This window comes from Pezoporus wallicus, unplaced genomic scaffold (genome assembly GCF_028554395.1).
Source record: "Pezoporus wallicus isolate ANWC-B61680 ecotype Strahan unplaced genomic scaffold, APGP_CSIRO_Pwel_v1 contig_8218, whole genome shotgun sequence".
NCBI lineage: Eukaryota > Metazoa > Chordata > Aves > Psittaciformes > Psittacidae > Pezoporus > Pezoporus wallicus.
The window spans coordinates 281895-305871 of record NW_026636063.1 but is presented as its reverse complement, the minus strand read 5'-3'; the positions used below and the strand labels follow the sequence as shown (position 1 = coordinate 305871).

General features: G+C 44.3%; 1 protein-coding gene across 2 annotated transcripts in view; it reads right to left on the bottom strand.

Moving 5' to 3' along the window:
• Positions 1-23977, bottom strand: part of CCDC85C (coiled-coil domain containing 85C) — a 105676-nt gene that overhangs the window by 12410 nt on the left and 69289 nt on the right. The window contains exon 3 of one of the 2 annotated variants that reach the window (XM_057398974.1): positions 9746-9850. In XM_057398974.1, coding sequence (XP_057254957.1) covers positions 9746-9850 — 105 coding nt within the window. The remainder of the gene's footprint in view (positions 1-9745; positions 9851-23977) is intronic. The other variant, XM_057398975.1, reaches the window with a different exon arrangement.

Sequence of the window (23977 nt, the reverse complement as noted above, 5' to 3'; positions counted from 1 at the left end):
TTCCTCAGACAACATTAAAGCTAAATGGAGTCATATCAGACACTGTGACGTTTTTATTGCCGAGACAGAACAAGGAAAATTACGTTATAGGCAGGTCCTGTCAGACAATGAAATTCCAACGCACATCTGTTTATCTCTCAGTGGTTTTGTTTGCAGCCTGCTTACCCAGGTCTGAATTATACTTGGGCCCCTCCTTAGCACCTTGTCAACATCCAGGTCTTTTACACACATAAAGGTGCCGACACCACTACGTAAATTAGGAACAATTAAATTCATGGACAAGCAGGAGGCAGTACATACCCACAGCCATGTGGAAAACGGGTGGCAGAGCTGCGCAGTAATGTGGAAAGGTGCCATGTCTGACTGCAAACCCCTGCCCTGGCATGCTGGCAGAATGGCGGCCCAGCATATTTTGGCTTTATGAACGGTTCTTGTGGCTTCCAAGTTTATAAAGTTCCTGGAGCAGCTCCAACCAGAGGCAGTATTGAGGGGCAGAGAAGGAAAACCAGGAGCAAAACCTATAACTGAGAGCATGGGGCCACTCTGGCATGGAAGAAGTATACCTAAACCCTCACAGGGAACGCACTGAAGCCCTGAAGCATGGCGTCCCAATCAGAAATGTAGCACAGGCAGCACTGAGGGCGAGCTCCAGGCTCACACAGTCAGTCCATTCAGAAAGAGAAATGTCCCATCACGCAGAGATGAGCAGCATCCCTGGAGATGACACACACAGAAATACCTCCCGTTGCCACCAGCCTGAGAACTCCCCTGGGCCCCACAAAAGGCAGGTCACACCCCTCACTGTTTCGCAGCCTGGGCCATGTTTCCCATTCTCCTCTGCCTTCCAGCTGCAGGGGGGTTAATGGCTGAAACAAAGCGACAGAGCTGTGCAGCACTGAAGCGTGACATGGCTCTGGGCTGACGTTTCCCCCTCTCTTCCTCTGAAGTGCCTTTCCTCCTTGATGCATCTTCTCATGCATACAGCAGCTCTGCCATTGCCACCACACATGTTGCCCCTGAAAGAGTCTCATGGCCCCACAGGACAAGGCTAGCTGAAGGCACCCTGGCAGCAGCCCCAGGGCTCCTTGCTGGCTGCAAGGAAATTTCCCAGATGCACAAAGAAGCAACCAGCACTAGCTCCTCTGGAATCCACACTGTGCAAAACACAGGCTTTTTGACACCCTGCTGCAGGTGATGCCAGACCTCTCATGCCTGAGCATGGGACACCATCAACAGAGCTGGGGAGTACACAAATCCCTTATGTGTCCAGTCTGCCTGGCAGATGATCCAAACCAATGATAACACTTGCTTATTGTTACTCTGTGCCTACTGCGCAGAAAGCCTGCCAGCATCCCACTCAAAACAAACCACCCACTCCCCTCTTGCACACTTACATGGCTGCTCAGACCTGTGTTCCCAAAGTCACAGCAGGCTGCCTCACAGCTGTGAGCACTTGACACCCTGCCACCAGGCACGGGAGAAGGAACATGCGGGAGATCCTGCAGACACACACCGACTTCCCAGCACAATGTGGGTCCTGGCCACCAGCGGGAGTGAGCGCAGGAGCCATCAGTGCTCTGTATTAGCATCTTCCCTATCAACTCAAGGGACTTTATTGCAGATGCTAATCTCCTTTGGCATTACTTAATTTGCAGCCTTTAATCATAGAGAGCAGCTGCTCATGTAAACATTCAAATCCATGCATTAACCGCTGGGTCCACACAGGAGCCAGGCAGAGCCTGTTTGTATGGCTCAGACACAACCTCCCGCATCTTCACGGCCTCTGCTGTGTTCCTGGGTATCTATTTAGGGTCTTACATGGCCATTTTGATTAGTAAAGAAACAACTTAACTGCTTCATTGCTTTCTGAGCATAAACATCACAGATACCCAACAACAGAATAGCTCTTCTCCCTGGCAGGCATGACACAGTGCTGACTGTATGGGCTGTGCTGGGGCACCAAAGGAAAGGGAAGATTTCAGTGACTGCCCAAGAAAGAGTAAACGAAGTTAGGACATTGTTTGCAACTGGATCTTATTTACAAACAGAAAGGGTGTCTGTTCTCAGCATCACAGCTCCAGCCCTGTTAAAAAGCCCCACCGACAGCTTCAGCTGCCCCCTTGGATTGTGACACTATTACACATATGACATATTCAGAGCAGTTTCAACCCATAACTACTTGGTAGAAGCAAATAAGAAGTCTGACAGACACAACGAGCCCATGCTGTACCCACAAAGTGCACTAACTCTGATAAACTCACAGGGGCACTCTCAGTGTGTGCATTCTGAGAGGTGCTAGTTCTTTTAATAAAGGAACATCAAGCACATCTGATTTCAGAAGGAAAAAGTGGGTATTTTTAAGACTTTCCTGATTTTGAAGCATATCTCATTTGGGGTTAGCCCAGGTGAAAGCCTCTGCAGGATGCACACAAACAGGGGGGTAATAGCTGCACATGTGTGTATTGCCCCTCCAGATCCCCTTTGCAACTTGGCTGCCCTGGCCACCTCCCAGGTCTGGGACAGAAGGAGGGTCTGCTGTGCCCTATCTCTCCCCTGCCCCACTGCCAGCCCCACACAAATGCATGTGACAAGTGAGCATGAGAACCTACAGCAGATCTTCAAAGCAGACCAATTTTTCTTGTCTCCTGCAGCCACCTGTAAGAGCAGATTATGGATATGGCTTGTCACTACCTCTTTTGCTTATCAAATCCCCAAACTTTGTATTGCGAAACTTTGCGCTGGTTGGCTGCCATGGGGGAAAAAAGCCACCCACCACTCAGAGCCACTTTAATAACTGCTGATGAAGGGCAGCTGCCTTCCAGAATATATCAGCTTGTTCTCAGCTGTGGGTAATACACTCTGAAGCCTCACAATAGCACTCCTCAGGCTGCAAATCCCAACAAACCTTTCATTTTATTTTCCTTTTGCAGCCACTGTTGCTGCAGCAGCAAAACAGCTGCCTTGAATTTCTCTGTCTGCCTAATAGCATCCTGGTGGTATCAGTGACGCTGGCAGGAAGGAGCTGCCTTCTGCCGTGTTCCTCAATCACTGTCTCTTCCTGCCTAAAAAGGAACTGTGACCGTCACCATTGGAAGGAGAGAAACAGGCCTGGGGTCATACTCTGACACATGCTGGCAGTGCTCAGCTCAAATGACAGCCACAGGGATGAGGCATGTGGATGCGAGAAGATGGGGGACCATTGGGGTGCTGCACAGGACGGGCTTGGGGAGTGCAGAAGGGACTGAAGGCATACTGAGAGGCCATGATGCAATACTGAAGCTGTACAGAGCAGTCCCAGGGATAACACAGGCATCAGGTAGCCTGGGGATCCCTGCACCCAGGTGCTGGGGGCTGCTTCAAGCTGGCAGTGGAAGGGTCCCTGTGCTGTGCAGGGACACCCTGGGGTCACACCGAGGTCCCCAGGTGACTCTGCAAGGGCACCAATGCCCAGAGGGTTCCCCTGGCTCTTCTGGGTGCATCTCCTGGGCACCACGATGTGAACAGCGGTCTCTGGCCATTTCAAACTGGATCCTAAAAGTCAGGTTGGCTATAAGGAGACGATACAGTTCTCCTTCCTGAGAAGAACAGATTTACTCCCAGGCAGACTGAGTAAGGGACTAGTAGACTTGTTCTGGGCCCCCAGTGAGATCTGAGACCAGGCTTGGGCCACAGCCGCATCTCCTTGCCAACACGAGGCTGACGCAGGGGCCATCTTGGTTCTTCCTCTGCAGGAAGCTGAGGCAGAGACACAAAGTCACCTTTTTGTGTTTTCTTCTGCCTTAGCCCTTGCATGAAAGATGATGGAGACCACTGTCTTTCCAGTCAACAGGAAGAGATCAGACCGTCACTGGGGCTGGGATTTAGCTACTACATGTACTCATACCACCCCCCTCACCACTGCTCTGCTAAGCAGACAGCCAATGCATCAGCCAAGGATGCTCCTATCATCCCTTCCCACCCCATCTAATGGCTTTCCTTTACACCTACAGACCACAAACATTTGGGTTTGTTTTTATAATAGTATGTATACCATCTGGCAAAATGGAATGTACTTTTCCCAAGTATCTCTACAAGGCAGAGCTATGAAACACAACTGGTTGTGATAGCATGATGGGAATCAAGTGAAGAAGCCCAAGAAGCCAGTGCTGCAGCCAGGCAGCCAGAGCCACCTCCCAGGCCTTGCCTCCTGCATGAAACAGTCACTGCAGAAAAACACAAGAAGAGGCAGTGCCAGGAAGTCAGGGACTCAGCAGTCCTCAGTTGAGTGCTCTCTGCGACATAACCACACTTGTCCTGCTTCTTCATGTTTTCCTCTGGACCTTGCTGGGTTTGGGGTAGATTTAGGGAGGAAAACAGATTTGTCTCTTCCCAGCCTGGGCTGTAGTCTAAATCAGACTCCTGAGAGACATGGCTTTGAATACCCTAATGGAAATCTCACCTTTTTCCGGAAATACTTCTTGCAGTCCCTAGGGATGTATACAAAGGCTTAGCACAGGCACCATCACCACTGTCTTCTCAGAAGAGGGAGGTTTGCTCAGCCCTCGCAGGGCATATCTGCAGGTGCTTTCCCCAGGGACCCCCAGCTCTGGTCCCCAGATGCGCACATGTCCCTTCTTCCACCCACCACCTACAGCACCCACAGATATGTTCTCCTGCACCCACCGGCGCACCCTTGGGAGCTCCTACTCGTCAGCAAGGGGTCACACAGAAAACTACCACAGCACAAACTCAGTACAAAAACTTAAGTAAGGGAAAGGTGATATTTCTTTTAACCTAAAACTTATTCCTCTAACGTGTCACTCACCCACACACCTACAAACTCATGCTTACGCATTCACCAAAAGGTAGATTGCCATGTGGCGTGGTCAGGGTTACTGTGTGTGACACAGAGGACAAGGGACACACACCAGCAAATCCTAATGACAGCTCTGGCATCCCTCCTCATTGATAGCAAAGAACTGGGGTTTGGACACATTTTTCACATGCTTTAGGAGTCAATGGTTATTACAGGCTGATCCTTATCTCAGCATCTTGCTTTACTCACCCACCATAAAGCCACAGAAAGCTGCTGCCTGTTGATTCTCCCTCATTTTGGGCACCTTATCTAAGACTTCCTCTTGGAATGACAGGAAGTACATGGCACATCACAGTGTAACCTTCCTCCCATTATCAGGGAATAGGTCTTCTAGTGATGAGCCATCTGTGCTATGGCCTTATCACAGTACAGACCTCTTGGTCCTGACACAAACCACACATCCTGCTGTGTTTACCCATTTGCTTGCTGTCAGTTGTGTCTTTGGTCATCAGCACAGGCCATCCCTGCATCCCTTGTACTAGTACTATTCCTCCTAGTGTTTTCACACACTTTTCCATTCACACTCCATCCACGCTAATCTTAATGTTTCCACTACAAACCTCTACAGTTACTCCCACAAAAGGCAGGATTCCTATTATAAGTCACATGAAGGCTGCTAGTAAATTTAAAGTCTAAGCCAGCCAGGCTAGCTCTAACTGTAGTAACAGCTGGCTGAATGGTGTTTTATGCCAATGTGGATAAATTGCTTCCCCAGGCAGCTGGCTTATAAGCTTCTCAAGGTGAAGGTACCTCCAATCACAGGAACATGAGCTGCCCTCAGGCCACCTTCCCATGCCTGGGCACTGAGACATGCCTGGAGCAGCAGGCAGGAATGTGGAAGTCTTCAGAGACCCGTGTCTCTACGTAGGCAGCCAGAGCACCCAAGAAGAGGCGAAAGGGAGCAAGTTCTGTAACATGCCTTAACTGTGCTACAGGGACCTCATGCTCCAGAAGTCAGTAGCTGAGATTTTACATCTCAGAAAACGAATTGCTGAAACATGACTATTAGTAACAAAATAAGGGCTTAGTGCTGTGGATGGGGAGTTTCATTTTCCCCACGTCAGAATAGTAACTCCGCAATCATTACATGTGACCAAAGTTAACCTTTATACTGTGTAGGGTGGCTTTACAGAGTGAGAGCACGACAGCTGACACTGAGCGTGGATAACTCCACCTTCCAGACTTCACTCATCGTTAAAATGAAGCTGCAGAAAGCCCACAGAGAAATAAGTGAACTCTCCAGCAATGCTATACTGTTCCAAAATTAAACACCACCTCTTAGCGTCCACCCCGGAGGATCCTGGAGCACTCAGTGATATTTAGCTTAATAGTAAAGAACTGCCTGAAAAAAACATGCTATGGAATGAGTGATTTCCCACCCAATTCCTTCAAGGGAAATACTGAGGCATGGAGAGGTGAAAAGAAGGAACATATGTTTGCAGAGAAGAGTCCCTCCACCGTGGCAGGCACGGCTGTGAGTCCTAATTCACGGTACTGCACCAGCAGGGCTCCTCCTCCAGTGGCAATTACCTAAACCCAGCGTTATTCTCCTTAGACCCCTCAATGTTACTGAAATGTAATTTCACTAACCAGAGGTGAGACCATATGACTGGGTAATCCAGACTCCTTGGACAATGACAACAAACAAAATGGGAAGTCAGTAACTCCCATCTGGTACTGTTAAACTCCAGAACAGCTCTGATCTGGTAGAGTCTCCAGGACAGACTGAGCATCACCTTCTCTATGCACTGCAGCCACACATGCATCTGACCTGTTACTCCTCCAACAGCTTTCTGTACCAAACCAGAGGGCTGAGCACAGTAACTCCTCCCCAAGGGTTGCCACATCCACATGGAGCAGCCACAAAGGAAACACATGCACTGCAGGTATAACATGAATGCAACATGGGTGAAAAATACCTGTTCCAGCTACTATGGAGAAACAAAGTACTGAAGAAATAGCAACAGCCTGGCAAATAGCAACTGGAAGCATAAGTCCTCCAAGGAAGCTTTGGGACCATTTCCATTGCTGACACCCAGAGTGCTGGTTTTGGCTGGGGTAGAGTTCATTTACTCCACAGTACCTAGCATGGGGCTGTGTTTTGGATTTGTGTTGGAAACAGTGTTGGTAACACAGGGATATTTTAATTATTGCTGAGCAGTGCTTACACAGAGTAAAGGTCTGCTCCTCACACCACCCCACCAGCCAGTGGCTCGGTGTACACAAGGAGCTGGGAAGGGATACAGCTAGGACAGCTAACCCCAACCAACCCAAGAGATGCTCTGTACCATGTGGTGTCATGCTCAGCATATAAAGTCAGGGGAAGAAGAAGGAAAAGGACATGTTCAGAGTTACACCATTCATCTTCCCAAGTAACCATTACATGTCTGGAGGCCGCAGACTATAGGAAAGAACAAGCCGGGCCAATCAGTTTGCCCTGGAGCCTGCCCTTCTTACCCAAGGGAAATCACAGGTCCCACAGGGAGCTGCTTGTTGTCACCTCCTCTCATGCCTCACTAAGGGTCTAAGACCAAGGGAATCACCCTCACTTTCCAAACAACACGGGGAGCCTCTACTACACCATGAGATGACTCTGGTTTGCAGTTCCCAGGGCTGGTGAGTTTGACCAGCCTGCTCACAGTTCAAGCTAACAAACATGCATGTCACACCTTCCCCTGCAATGGCCAGGGGCCTGTAGGCCAGAACTAATCCCCTGGGACTGGATATTTGTTAACCATTGCAGACCCACAGAGCAAATCTATAATCCTCCATCTGCATGATGCGCACATTAAACACTGCACAGAGCAACTGAAGTGTCTTTTGATTACATGTCTTGAGCGTGCACTGGTGTCCAGGATCCAGGATCCACTAGATACAAATTGTTTCACTGAGATACATCAGGGCCATAAGAGAGCTGGAGTGGTGCCTGCGTGCAACCTGTGTGACAGAGAGGGATGTGCTGAGGATCTTCCCCAAAAAAGCTGCACTGGCAGCGACGATGATGAGACCCTGAACAGATGTGACAGCTTCGGAGCCGACACCAATTGTTCATCACTCACATGTGTGAAGCCTGAGCAGGGACAAAGAGGAATGATTTCTCACAACCTCATGCCTGCTGTCAAAAAACCAAGGCTGCAGAGAAAGTCAGGTATATCTTAGTGTCCACTTTCCGGGACATGCCTGAGGCATTCAAAGACATCTGCATGAATTTGTTATTGCTATTCTTCATCACAAAAATAATACATCATGTAAAGCCACAAACCAAAGGGATTTTGGTAGGAATAGGTAGATAAATGGCTATGTAAGTATCCCAGATAATGCGGATTTGGATCCAGAGCTGGTTGTTTTAATCTACCATCTTCCCACAAAGAAGGCAGAACACAGCAGGGTGACAGATGAAGGTGAATGTCACGCAGCACCTGGACCTCTCCATAAATGCCAGCTGCCACCTCTTCCTTAAGGAAGGAGGGAAATCAGGGACAAGTGGCTGGGAAGGGCTCCAGCAGGCAGCACCATCTGCCACCAGCCCTGGTGAGCTGCGAGGGCCAGTGCTCAGGTAGAGAAGTCCCTTGCCAGCTCCAAGCCCTGGCACAGCTCCGCTGCAGGAAGCTGCTGGCTGTATCCCAGCCTGACCCACAAGATGAATATAAAACTGTGCCAACCTAGGGTCAGAAGGCCAAGCACAAGGGAAGTGAAGGAAAATCCCCAGAACTCTAAAGCACTGGCAAGGCCAAACACCTTGAGATTCATCTCTCTCTGTCCTCCCTATAAAGTCTCCTGACTATATATGGGGACAAAGTTAGAAAATGGCATATTCAGCCACAGTCTTCCATAGCATTTGCATGGTTTTGTCCATTTGTTTTGGCTGTAGGGTCTCCATCCATCCTGCAGGTCAGCAGGGGTAGAAAGGGGCCTACTTTCACAGTGGAGTTTTATTTATGCATGCTTTCCTAAATTGTTATTGCCCCTGTTTTATAGCTCTAAGAGGCACACTGCATCTACAGAATGGCTTTTACCCAAGCAGGCAGCCAACATAAAACTAGTCCTGCAGCACCTACAGCTCTGCTGACCAGTGCCCTGGGCACAGAGCAGAAGACACAGGGTGGCAGGGAGGTCCCCTGTCTGTGCTGACATCAGGTTGCTGCTCACGTTCACAATCCTCGCAGCCCATTCACAGCAGGGCTCCCTGACTGCATCCATGCTTTCCCTGCATGCTGGAAAACAATATCACCAAGCAAATGCAGTGTCTCAGGCAGTCATGAGAACACCTGGAAGACAGCTGTCTGGCAGGCCTCTGCCTTCTCAGCCATGCCTGGCACACCAGTGCAGGAGGAGCCCTGGCACAGCAGCACAGTATCCAACTTTTGCAAGAGGCTTTAATCAAGATTATTCTGTTGTTCGAGAAGAAGCAATGCAGGCATATCTCAGGAAAAATAAACCTCATTCGTGATACAGAAAAACCTGCAATTAAAGTCATAAGAACTTTATTGCTAAAGAAACCCCGAGCATGCACTGCCAGACATTTGACAAACCATATTCTGCTTCATCCATGACCAGCTTTTTGACAGCAGGCATACAAAGCACTGACAAAGAAGGAGCTGCAAGTATAGCAAGACTCACCCTTGCTTTAAAAGATGTACAACAATGACCATTAGCTAACTGAAAAACCTATGCTAGGAAGCTGATGGTCCAAACTCAGTCAAAGATCAGTATTTCCAAGGGTTCCCCATCCTCCCCACAGCTGCAGGTTTCAGCTGCACAGCTGTACTGGTTTCAGGATGAATTCTCAGCTGGGAGAGCTCCCCTCTACCCTTCATGTGCCCCCCTCCATCCATGCCCACTTTTGAGGAAACCCATGGCTCTGTGTATAGGTAAGGAAACATCTCTTACATTTTGCAGGGCATCTTGATACTGCGGCAGTGATGACAGCTGTGACTCAGAGTGGTACGGAGACAACCCCTTCCTCAGAGTCCTCAGGTCACCTGTGCTGGACTGCTGCAAAGACGACAGAAAACAGGGCAGTCTGTGTTAACAAGAAGAAGGAAAGCTTTGCCACTCCTGCTGTACTGCTTTTCTCCATTACTTCTATCCTGCGACCTGCTCCCATTACTTCGCCCTGCAACAGCAGTGATAGTGAACAATAAAATGCTTTTTCCATGCCCACACCTGGAGAAAACAGTTGCAAGCAGTTGGAGGTGAACCATTCAAGGTCTGCTCCATTAAGTGATACAGCAAGGAGGCTTTTTTATTTTGGCTAAGTTCCTACATGTTCATTAAAAAATTTGTTAACATGCAAATGGAAAAAAATATTTTTAAGACTTCAGATTAAACCAAAACCAACAGAAGAAATCTACCACGAGACCTTTTCTAGATTTTTCATTTTAAAACACCATACACTGTTCCAATCATCTGCATGTGGAAAGCAGTGAGAGTGCTACTGTGAGCCATCAAAGCTACCAAAATGTGTGTCACAAGAACATTTATTTGTTTAAAATTTGCTTGTACCCACAGGTCTTAAACAAAGCCAAATAAACAGAGGTAGTCTATGTGACCCTAGAAGCCAGACAAATGCAATCAATAGTCTGTGCTCAAAGGGAGAATCAGCACTGAGTGTTGAGAGTATTGAATAAACTCCCTGGGACAAAGGCTCTGCCTCATGTTGTTAGTTCTCGCTATGATTCTGAAGCAGGCCAGTCCTAGACATCAGAAGAGTTTCTCATTTATAGAAGTACACCCTTAAAAAGCCAATGCACAAGTAGCCAAAATCAAAAGTCCAGGAGATGACTATGTCTTTTCATTATCGACAAACATCCTCATTAACTTTTCATGTTTTTAAGAGTACCAAGCAGTGCACTGTCCTCTATTTCAAACCTATAAAATCATGACCTTTCAGATTCTTATGCTCCATTAAGACTTTTGACTTGCATTTGCTGCAGAAATGATGTTCTCTACTTCAAAAGAACCAAAGAAAAGCCATTAGTGCAATAAAAGTTAACAGGAAATCTCATAAATCAGCTCAATTGTATATAAAACCCCCTTGGTAACCCCAAAGGCCTGACCATAACCAAGACTTTGGGGCTGCAGCTGTGCACAGCTCTCTGGAAATAGAGAAAGTTAATTTCTATTTCTTGCTCCCATATAGCAGAGAAGAATTGGTGCATTTAGACTGGATAGGTCATTTTCTACCAGTGTCAGAAACATTTTCTTGTAGCTCCATAGCCTTTTTTAGGACACGTTCAGCTTTCGTTTTATTTCAAAATTTTGTTTTCTTAGGTTAAAGCATCAAGCATGACCCAGCACTTTCACAAACATTCTGGTGCACTCACCCTATCAACTTTCCTTTTACAAGCTGTGAAGAAAATGGCAGTTTTCAAGAAACCCATCAGGAGAAAGGGATGCTAGTCCTGTATCACCCAGTCTGCTGGGAACTGTTGCGTCTCACATAGAGTCAAGTGATACAGAATGATTTCAGCATATCAGATGTCTAGGATTCCCTTGAATTAACAAGGTGGCGTCAAAGAAGATCGTGGCCTATATTTCTTTCATATTTCACAACAGAGAGTCAGAGAAAGATCTGAACAAGATAACTCTTGCTGAAGCTAACATGTGACTGCGGCAAAACTGAGTTTCCCCCACCATGCCTGACAGGTACATGCTTTCAAACAAAGTTTAGTGGGTCACAAAGGAAGATGATGAGAAGACTCTTCACTTACTGGCATTTTCCCAGGCATGTGATATGTAGGGCTTTTGGAGGTTATCCTGAAAGGATTTTACCCTAGCTGGTTACAATTCTACTGCCCTGCTTTAGAATCATAGAATAGTTAGGGTTGGAAAGGACCGTAAGATCACCTAGTTCCAACCCCCCTGCCGTGGGCAGGGAGACCTTACGCTAAATCATATCACCCAAGGCCTCATGCAACCTGGTCTTGAACACTGCCAGGGATGGAGCATTCACAACCTCCCTGGGCAACCCATTCCAGTGCCTCACCACCCTCACAGGAAAGAATTTCCTCCTTATATCCAATCTAAACTTCCCCTGTTTAAGTTTTAACCCGTTACCCCTTATCCTGTCACTACAGTCCCTAATGAAGATCCCTCCCAAGCATCCCTATAGGCTCCCTCTGGATGGCATTCCTTCCCTCCAGCATATCAACCGAACCACACAGCTCGGTGTCATTGGCAAACTTGCTGAGGGCGCACTCAATCCCACTGTCCATGTCAGCGACAAAGATGTTGAGCAAGACCGGTCCCAACACCGATCCCTGAGGGACACCACTCGTTACTGGTCTCCAGCCAGACATTGAGCCATTGACCACAGCTCTTTGCGTGCAGCCATTCAGCCAGTTCTTTATCCACCAAGTGGTCCATCTACCAAATTGGTATCTCTCCAATTTAGAGACAAGGATGTCATGTGGGACAGTGTCGAAAGCTTTACATTAGTCCAGGTAAATGACTTCAGCTGCTTTGTGCAACCTCTTCTTCACTACTGTGTGTGCACGGAGGGAGAGCAACCTCCTGGAGAGGTCCTGACATTCTGCTACCCACTTCTTTAGTTTGTCATTCCAGCCACCCTTCCCTGACATTTGTAATGAATGGGCACTTACATAAGCAAGGGAAAAGCACAATACAACAGCAAACTGAAAACATGAGGTTGTAGCTTTGTGCTAGAGACTGCAGAGGTCACTGATCTCCTTGAAGGCTCTGTTCCAGGAGGACATGCACTGCCTCAACAGTGTTTAGAGGCCCTGGATTACCCAGGCTTTTGCAAACCACACTGAGACTTGCAAGATGTCACAAGCTATGAGGCACCAGGAGAGTAGAAACAGGCATGAGAAAGAGATTTGGTGGACATTTGTTTGCCTCCTAGAAACTTCTTCTCTTGCCGTAGCAAGAGACATAGCATGTGTTTCACCATGCTATGGCTTGTCCCCACAGAAAGTCAAAATGCCTCAGCAGCGTAAGGCAGTAAGTAAGGCAGGAAGGCAATCAGACCTAAGTCTAACCAACACACAGCATCATACTGCTGTGGCTAAACATACGCTAGTTTAAACTGATTTAATTTAACTGCCCTATGCTCCTGCCTGGAGCAAGAGTCTGCATTAATTTCAATTTGGCTTTAATTGGTTGAAACTGTTTTGGTAAATATACAGATACAGTCAAAACTCAGTTATAACACGTGTTTATAATGGATTAGTTTTATTGCTTTTCTTACGCAAATCCCATTTAAGACAGTGCACTTGTGTGTGACAAAACTATTGTTAGGTTGTTTCAGTCACTGCTGATTATGAATCTGACCTAATGCATTCAATTTGATGGAAAGATTCCCACTTTGTTCAATGAATATCAAAACAAGCTCTCAATTAAAGACAAAAAAAGGAAAAAAAAAGGGAAAAAAAAAAGGACACCTAAGAAATAAAAATGCTGAACAGAGATCTACCCAGAAGAGGAATGAGGTGTTCGAAGCCCAGGGTGGATTTGGTAGTTCAAGAACAGTCTTCATCTGCTGCTATTTGTAACACACCCATGTTGCAGATGGTCAAAGGACCTCCTTTCCTACTGCTGTCAGCCATAAAGCCAGTCCCTTTCACTAGCATTCCCTTCAACACTATTTTCCTTCTATATTTTCTAGAATTTGTTTCAGAATCTTACTGTAGTTATTTTTCACAACAGCCTACTAATCACAGCTCTGCACTACTTATTTTCCTTGCACAAAAAGCAAATGTGTATTTTTTCACCATAATGCTTTTTCTTCCTATTTTAAATTAAAATTGTGCAGTGACATGTATTCATCAGACCTCCCTAAACATTTGTACATTCACTGGGCTTTGCTATCAGTGTTAGAGCTAACCAGGAAAAGAAAGCGAATCCCTCATTAAAAGGCTGTATGACTAATGTATCAGAATGAGAAGCCATTACTCCACTTAAACCTAAATTAAAAATCCTGTTATTTGCATTGTCGATTCATTCACAAAATGGAATCTCTTATTACCTTACCCAATTTTCATTACTGAGATGTTAGTGGATCGCAAATTGACTTTCTTGTCAGGATGGCATTTTAGAAGTACAGAATCCCTGATCATCTCCATTCATCATCACTGTTGGAGATTATCTCAATTAGTAGGCAACATGTCTGTAATAAATTACTCTTCAGGTAAAATCACTTCATATTCCTGGAGTTTCAAGGAATTTATGAGCAAAACCATTTTCATTTGACCTAAAACTCCACAGGACAGTGCTGTTTCGACTGAAGTTTTACTGGTAATGCTTCCTGAGATGAGAAGCAGAGAGAGTGGGAGTGACAGGAAAAGATACAAATTGAGAGCTAAGGAGACTCACAGTCAGTCTTTACTTAACTGGATCAAATTTACAACTTGCATAACCTGAAATTCCCTTGTTCTCAGCAAATGCCAACAACTGGCCATTGACTACTCCAGAGTAGCTCTTGCTCTTTTACATGGAATTTGTATGAAATACTAGTTTCACCCAAATAGTAAACAAACCAAACCAAACCAAACCAAACCAACCAACCAAACAAACAAACAAAAAAAAAAAAAAACCAGACAAAAAAAAAAAAGGAAAGGAAACAAGAGAAGAAGAAAGCATCTCCTAACTTTCACCATGGTACCAAAGTGCAAGACCTTCCCTAGGGTCTAACGCAGCATCACTTGCCACAGTGTCACCTCCCTTTACCAGCCAATGAGAATGGGAACAAAGCTGAGGACTCAAGGCTTCACCTTCAGAATGAACCTGTGCTATACACTACCAATGCTGACAGTTACACAGCGGTCACTCAGACACAATAGCTCCTCATTATCCGGAAATACCAACATGACATTTATTGCTTTATTTTTCAACTAGGCAGAACTTCAAGTGACCCTGGAAGATGCTGTTCTTTGACCAAAACCCAAGATCCTTGTCAGCCCTGTTATTAAAGAAATGGACTTAGATATGCTCCTCCTGGCAGGGGGGGAGTTTTGCTTATTCCTATCAGTGAGAAAAGAACAGGACCAACAAATCAGGTTTTTAGTAAAAATGGATTGTAAACCCAACTTTTTTTCTGTCTAGAAAACAGAAGCAATGTGATTAACATGGATGGAAAGTGGTTAAGTATTTTCCATAAAAAATAATGTACCATTTTAAATACCTGAGATAGAAATTAAAGTCTTGGTGCTTACCAAGCCCAAAACTACACTTTTAAAAAATCAGCAAACACTTGTTCCTATCAAAGTTTTCTATCCTGATAGCAAGGAGAAGAAATGGTGGCCTCTGACTTTTTGACCTGATGTGCTGAGTGATTCAATTTGAAAGTAACACAAATAACACAAGAAGATAGTTTGTGGTACTTTAAGGTCAAAGTACTATGAAGAAACATCTATTTTCCTATCCGTTTCTGTCCACTAAAGTCAGATCAGTGCTGTGGCCATGTTGAACCAACTGTGAAGATAAAGTGTTGAAAACTTACAGACAAGTTAGACAAATTATCTTTTCTGTTACGCTTTGGTGTTACTTCTGCTGGAAGGGAGAAAAAAGAAGACATGAATTTATTTCTGAAATACTTTGATGTAACAAAATGGATCAGTCTTAACAGAAATTAAGAACAGAAAGGTAGAAATTTACTTGAACGATACTTCTTGGCATTCATGAAAGAGATGAGTAAACAACCCAGAACTACTTCAATTTGAATTATGCACTGAAGTGACCAAGGAAAATTAAAAAAGTAACACAAGCAATTCACGAATTAGCATTCAAAACAGGGTTGTTACATAAGTAGCCTTTAATTGAAAACACTATTTTCTCCTTTCACGTAAGCTGTAACAGCTGAAGGCAAAACAGAGCTTTAAAAAAATTAATCATAAATGATGGGTTTGACCCTGTGCCATGCAAAATATTAAAGCCTTTACAAGGGTCACAGCTTCCCTTCTCCCCACGGGCTGCAGGGTCACCTGGGAGTAATTCAGGTGTCTACACTTGGGCATACCCTGCCTGAGTGTGCCCAAGGTACCCATGGAGGCTTGGCAGATGTGATGAAGAGCTGCTAGAGACCTACATCCTTCTGCTACATGGCAGGATGCAGCAGGAATGGTGCTGGTGACACCTGAGGACCATGCCTGAGTCCCTGAGATGATGCTCTCTTCACCTCTCTGTAACTTCCTGCATTGTGAAAGCTTTGTCTCCTGGTCCACAGGCCATTTAAAAAAAAAAAAAAAAAAACAACAACAAAACCAAAGCCAAACACCAATTTGAAGGCCAGGAGTCCTAGAAATCCCCCTTCTGTTTACCTCTGGGGAGTCCCTTTATAAAGGAATGGAAAAATGTGTCCAGAATGAAAAGGAGAATCAAACATACATGAGTCACTGACAGCAGACTTCCCAGAGGACTGTCATTTTAGAGGCTTTATAATAATCAGCTTGGTTTTCCTACAACGCAGACCCAGTGGCTCTAAGCTCAAGAGACAACAGATTACACACTGTACCACTTAAATGCATTAATATTATACCTGCTATTCAACATAACGTTAGAAGAAATTACGTATCTTAACATGAAGTGCAACTAGATGGAAAAGCATACTGTGAAGAACTCAATACTGGCAATAGAAGACACCCTTATTGACACCAGCCTAGAAGATTTTCTTTGGCCAAACAAAGACGCCACACCATCACCCAGCCCTCAAGAGTGACAAGCAATTTCCATTTTTTAGTGGCTGTTCCACCCTTTTACAAAGCAGAAGATTTCCTTTAGTTGCCATTTAAATATCAGGGTGAACATGACCATGTAAATCCCCATGGATTTGGGCTTTACAAAAAAGTCTATGTGAAAAGAAATGTCATTCTTACTTCATATTCTAAATCTTGGATGTTAGCTGGAAAACTCTGCTGAGACCTTGGCTTGTAATTATATGTACTTGTGAAGAGAAAAAGGAGAAAGATTTTATTTCAGGCCACTGTGTCAGGCTGCTTTCATCTTCATGAACTCTTTTACTGCCCATTACCTGAATTACTTGCCTGTCACTGCAATGCAAATTCTTAAACCTACCAGCAACAATTTTCTAAACCATAATTGTTCCAGTAATTGAAACTGCCTCAATTTTGACACTCAACAACCCATTCTGTGCAACTGGGTAATTAAATGGAAGGTTTAGCTCAAAATCTTTCACTGTTATTTCCTGCAGCAATTTAGCTAAAAGTACCAACCTTTCTTCAGGTAAGTAAATGGCTTTGATTTGAAGTTGGTCAAAACTCAGCTATTACTAACCAGTGTCTTTTGCACAAGTACAGGAGGGAAATAAAAAATAATTAGAGGCATATTTAACATGATTCAGATTATTAAAAAATGGAAATCACCAACATTAGCATGTGAAAGTACAAGCAATTAGAGCCCCGACCAACCAGCAGCAATACTAAAAGGCAGCCCCAGATCCAAGAAGCTGTTTGTGGATGTATTAGCTCTCTACCTTACTGAAATTTCGTGGCAAGCTGTTGCAGTCAGCCAGCTAGAAGGGAACAGAAGAACATTATACATTTAGAAACTTCACAGAAAAAAAAGTTTTTATAATCTTAGAAATAACTCTATCTTTACCACAGAATGACTAAAATAAGCTGGTCTTACATGCAGCACTTGACAAGATAATACTGTCCTTTGAACTTCAACCCCTTTTCCGGTATTAATGAATGAAGTCCTGCAGAACCCATCATTAATTACAGAAACATTAACATCTTACTATCCTCATTTAGAACGTTGTGACCCCACAAACAGCTGCTAAAGCATGATCAACTTACTTTTCTTCACAACTACAGATATTTTACCATACCTGCAGAGCTCAATGGCACTATCAGAATACACGATTCTGCAAGAACAACCTGACCCGAGATACCCTTAGTAATCCCAGCAGAGCAGTGATATTTTGCCCAGGTAAAGCAAAGCAGAAACACATCCGAGATACTGTGAAGAAGATGCTGCAAAGCACCTGCCTTGCACATGTCTCACATGGGCACCCAGGCAATGGCCCTGTTTTCTTCTGACCACAGCAGCACCCACAAGTGACTCTTTCAGGAAGTCTTGTGCCCAGTGAACATCCTACACCACATGACCTCGCACAGAGATCTCCTCCTTATCTCATTAATCCATGTTTTAGGGTCTCATGCACCAGGAAGTTGAGGGATGGGCAATTTCACTGTGTGAAGCTAGTAAATAATTGAATTAAGGTTCAGTAATTGCAGTTATCACTACAAGACATATTAAAGCAAAAATAAGCTCAGCAAAGCACATATCTGACTTTGAGTATATGTGAAGAGTCCCATTAACTTCAACAGCATTTATCAGGCAAGCTGGAAATTACACACATGAGAATGCAATAAAAAAATCAATGTCTTTGATTTTGAAAGAACTCTGCAAATAAGAAAAAAAATTAAGGGATGAGATTAAAACTATTTAACATCCTCCATGTCATGTAATAATATGAGCTTTCTGTAACAGGAGAGATTAAATTCCTCTGCACTCATTCATATGCCTGTTGCACACCCAGAGCATTCAAGGATCATTCCTTAGACCGGTGACAAAGGCTTTAAAGGACGATGGTCTGCCAAGACACCTATTGTCCCAATTTCCACTATTCAGCCAGAGGTCATGAGCACAACCTCAGCCAGCTTCAGTAGTAAAGCCATTTTCAGTTGTTCATGTGGAATTGGAAATGGCACAACCCTGAGAATGAGGTGCACAGCCCTTGCACAGCAGCACGGGGAGCTGCAAGGATGTATTCTGGATGTTGTGCCATAGCTGGATACCAGCTATGCACAAACGTAACACAGGAACAAGCATCCCCACTTCTGCCTATGCTCTTTCTCCTCATATCATGAGCTGCATTCATATGAGCTGAAGGAGCAGATTTCACCTGGTCACAATGGTGACAACTGAAATTCTCTATTGTCAGGGCAGCTAATAGCAGAAAAAGCTTAATAAATATCAGGAGACAGTCAGTAAGAAGCAGATCACTCTTGGAAAAATATTTTTATTAGCATCTCAGTGGGGTACAGGCAATAAAAGCAGTGCAAGTTTCAAACCTCTCTAGTCTCTGTAGAACTGAGGTAGGGAACTTCAGTACACTGGTAATATTCAAGAGTATCTGTATTTTTTCCCTCTTGTTTTAAGATCAGCAGAGAAAGATCAATCCCGTAACTCAGGGGAGACTCAGATAATCAGCTCAAATCAAATTGCAGTACATAATTATAATCACACAACTGGCAGGCTTTGCTCAAGAGAGAATACAGGCTGGTGCAGCCGAGCTTCAAGCATCACAGCCTATAACCCAAACAGAAATGCAGCTCAATAGTTAACAAAACCAAACAAAGCTATAACCATTGATATGGTCTGTGGTTTGTGTGTAATGAGTTTTAGAGTCCCAGACTAATGGAGCCGATCCATGGCTCATTAGCACCAAAATAAACCTCTTCATTAGGGATGTCAATTAAGAAGCTAAGGAATGCTGCCCCAGTTCCACCAGACCAGTAGATACAGATGTGGATACATATGAATAAACTCACTGGACCATCTCCTGGAGTCACCATTCATTTCCTTCTGTTAACTACACTCCAGGGAACGAGGCCAATGGGTACCACCACATCTACTCCCAGAAGCTCATCCACAGCAACACGTTTGAGGCTGCCTTCAAGACACTTCCCACATCCCATAAAATGAGGGAGCTGGGAATGAGGAAGGCGAAGACCTGATTCCCATTCTCACAAATCAGAAAAGGTCCCTTGCAGGTTTTAACTAATGCTGGGACCAAGCTGGCCAAGGGCTCTGCTGTATGCCTCTCTCTTCTTTTGAGCAGCAGCCAGGGCAGGATGGACACCTAAGTCCCCCTCTTCTGGAGGACCACTCAGATTTCAAAGCTCTCTACTGAACAAGGACAACAATGGTCAGGAAGAATCAGTTACAGCCAGTCTAAATTTTTATGAGATAGCTTGAATATTCTTTAAAAGTCTCCTACAAAGACTTAATTTGCATTTTTGGCTTCATGGAAAGTGAAACAAGGGGTAACGGGTTAACATTTAAACAGGGGAAGTTTAGATTGGATATAAGGAGGAAATTCTTTCCTGTTAGGGTGGTGAGGCACTGGAATAGGTTGCCCAGGGAGGTTGTGAATGCTCCATCCCTAGCAGTGTTCAAGACCAGGCTGGACGAGGCCTTGGGTGATATGGTTTAATGTGAGGTGTCCCTGCCCATGGCAGGTGGGTTGGAACTAGGTGATCTTAAGGTCCTTTCCAACCCTAACGATTCTATGATTCTATGAAAACAAAAACTGAAAATTTTGTCACAAACTTCCAGTTTTGGGTGGAGCCTCTCTTTTTTTATCCCCAAAGCAATGAATGATTAATATCCTTCCCTTACATCCCCAAGTTGTTTTCACATACCAGACACCGAGATTTTCTTGAGCTGATCTAGACCTTGGCATTGAACTTCTTGCAAAAATCTGGTTTAAAGCCTCTACAGCTATTGTTTAATTTCCTTTTATAACATTTTTCAGTCCTTCTCAGATGGATTGATCACGGAGAACGTGTGTACTTTGAACCTCTCCACACGTTACAAACACAGAAAATGCTGCTTCTTCATAGCAGTTAAGAGGTTTTTCCCTGACCCTGTCTTCACATACAGAAAGAAGTGGAATCTAGTGAAGTTATTACAAAGCTGGTTAAGCATAGGATATGACTAATCCTGCATTTCACAGCTGGAGGTTAAACTGAGCCTCATTATACCCAATGTTCTTTCTTACCCAAGACAGAAACAAATGGGGCATGGCAGAGCTTTGTGTGTGCGCATCGCTCATGCTCACACTCACACTCTTTCACAGAAATCCAGCTTCAGCCCTTTGAAAATTTTGACTTAACTGAAAGAAATTATATGATAATCTCAAATTCCTAGGATTCCATCAATACTGTATGTTTCTGTCTGTAATTTGACTTCTGGATTCAGAACTCCTTGAATTGCATTTCCTAGGTTGTTCGGGAACTCTGGGTGATGTTCTCACAAAATCCCTTGGTTCCACAGGTGACAACCCCCAGAATACAGACTACACCACCCAGCTTTCATAACAAGTTGCAGAAGCTCATTTCTGTCATTGATCCTGCTTTTTAGACAGGCTGCTACCACTGATAGGAGGTGAATACCAAGACAGTATTTATTTTGGTAGGTAGCAGCCCAAGATTCTGATGTCCAAAGTCAAGAGAAGGAATTCTACTATCTTAAAGGGCTTGAAAGCATTTTGGATGCAAGTCTGAAACCTCTTTGAACTGCTCTTATAAAACTGTATATCTCATATTGGGGGGGGGGGGAGGGGAACAACCACATTTTATTCAATAAATTCATATTGTATACTAAAATCTCAGGTCTGTTTATTTGATAGCAAATTGGTCAGATCAGTCTTGTCATTTTAAACCATATAAGAAGGAGGTGAAATGAAACACACTTGGGACATAGTACTGTCACAGCTAAGGAAGCTGTGGAAGGTGGATTCTGTTAACATCTATTGCATTTACACATGTAAGCAAAATGCAATGCAATTACAGGCCTAAAACAAAGTTTGGAGAGTGGTCTCATGAAAGGCCTCATGAAAATCTGGTTCTGCATGACATATACTCAAAATGAATGGAGTCCTACAGAAAGAATTACCATTGATTTTAAAGAAATATTTGGCTTGGTCCCCAAATATGTATCTCCATTTTGATTAGTTAAAATCAATATGCAGCAAAACATTTAAAAAGCACATAAAACCGGTAATAAGGTAACCTAGGGCATGTCCTCTTCAGTACTCTGAATTTAAATGGAGACCAAACACACTGGAAAGCTTTCATGTCTGTCTGAGTTGCTTCCTATTACAAAAAAATCACATTTCCCTTGTGAGACCTTAAATTAAAGCAATTATACTTATCTTCCTCACACACAAACAGTAGGTAGACTTTGGGGAAATAAGACAGTTTGTAATTTTGTTCCACTTTGTGTGGAATGTGCAACACTCCTGGCACAAGCAATGGCCTCGCAACAAAACCCTGTAGCCGCAATTCAAAGAGAGGCCCAAATGTTAAGACCCGGTAGCAGCTCTGAGAGCAGAAAGGCAGCTCCACAAGCAGGAGCTGCTAATGGCAGAGTTGGCACAAAAGTGACAATAAAACAAGGGAGGAAATTGCACTCTGACTCTCCTGGAGCCAGCCAGCACACTGTGGGCAATTCCTCTCTCCTCTGTCCTCTGCTGTTCAGAAAGAGATCAAGCTCTCTGCTGAATGCATTTACATCTTTGTTCTTTGCAGTACTAACGAGTCTCAGGTTCTCTTCAATCCTGGGGTTCAGTTTTTCCCCCTCGTTTTCAGAACAATATGCTAGAAACTGCCTGCTGAGTGCATGTTGCGCCAAATTCACATTTGCCAAAGAAGAATTGAGGCAGCCTGTAGAAGCCCTTGCCATGGAAGTTGCCAGTTCAAAACCCTCAGCTCTGTTTTAATAGCAATGTTTACAGGACTTATTTACTGTTATTTTACTACCTGTACAGCTGCAGCCTTCTTTTAATTCAGGCTAAGCATGCAGTGTCTTAAAAATAAGACTAACTGCAGTTTTCAAAACCTTCCAGGGATGCTCTGAAGATCTTCCAAGGATACTCTAAATCCCCATCAGCTAGCAGGGAGACGCTGAAATGCTGTGAAGTGCTGGTAATAATGAAGCCTATTTGGTGATTTTAATTAAATAATCTCATGTTCCTCATAAATCCCAAGGGTTGTCCACTCCCCAGGGAAGAACTTTTTGTATTTCTGATGTGGACCAGGGGACCTGAAATTTTCGCTGAAAGATGTACCAGGACCTTACTGTCAAACATCCAGTTATGCTGAGTCTCACCACCCCAATACATCTGCTCTGTTCAAAGCTGGGCTTTTTGAAACAAAGGTGTGCAACCTGCCCTGGGAACCTTTGAGTAGGAAAATGCCTCTGGCATCCCTGTTCTTAAGGAAAAAGGCAGACACAGCTCAATAGAGACTATAAACCAAAAGAAGTTCCAACAGCCAACCCATGGTGCATAGGACTTAGTTGTGAGGAGGAAGAACACAGTGATGAGTCCACAAAGCCTGTAAACTTCAGTTTTAGTTAAAAGTGCCCAATCCCTGCCATTGTACGGAATGGCTGAAACAGCAAAATAATGTAAAAGAATGGTCAGAAGTTTGTTACTGTTACTATCTCTAAAATGTATACATTAGTTCCTAAAGCTAACCAGAACTGACTTTTGGAGCTCCCAAAGCTCACAAAACCAGATTTGTCTAATCTTGAGGGGAAAGGGTGTAATTACAAATTCATTTTTAGCTTACGGGCAGTGTGAGGTGGCTTAAGGGGTCTATTTTCTGCTTAGACACTTTCAGCTCAGAGGAATGGAAAGCAAATATGGTCTCCCATCTCAGGGGTTGTATCTTAGCAATATAGAAGGCACTCTCATGTAAACCAGACACTGCAAAAGAGACATTAACACCAGCTCTTCTGGCACTTCCCACAATGACACAGTGGAAAAGCAGGACTTCTCCCACTGATCTTGCATAAATTAATTGCATGCACACTGCAGAACTTAGTGCACTTCCTCCCTAGAGAATGTGAGACTACAAAAGTGATGCCTGTGAAGCTCTCCGAAGCCAACACCCAACATGTCTCAGAGCTTACATTCATCTTCAATACACCTCAACTAAAACTTCCAGAAACCAGCTACACTTGTGAGAAAGGCTGACACTATCTACCCTAGGACACTGATGTCCCCATCTCAACTGTAGGGGCTTTGCCATTGTGCTTACATCACAGGGACCTACCACCATCGGTGAGCAGGCATTAAGGGGCCCTTTCCGGTAGTGGCATGCACTACTACATCTCCCTAGCCCATATAGACCAGGGCAACAAAAGCTGTACATTGTTACAGTTGCTGGCAGGGATTTTGCCAGCACAGCAATGCTATCCAAGAGCATGACTTCCTAGTTAACAAAGCCAGCAATGTTAACAAATTTAACAAATTTAAATTAACAAATTTAACAAATTTTAATAAGCAAATACAATGCTAGCAAAACATTACAGTGTAAACCTGAGTCAAAGAAAGGTATACAGCTG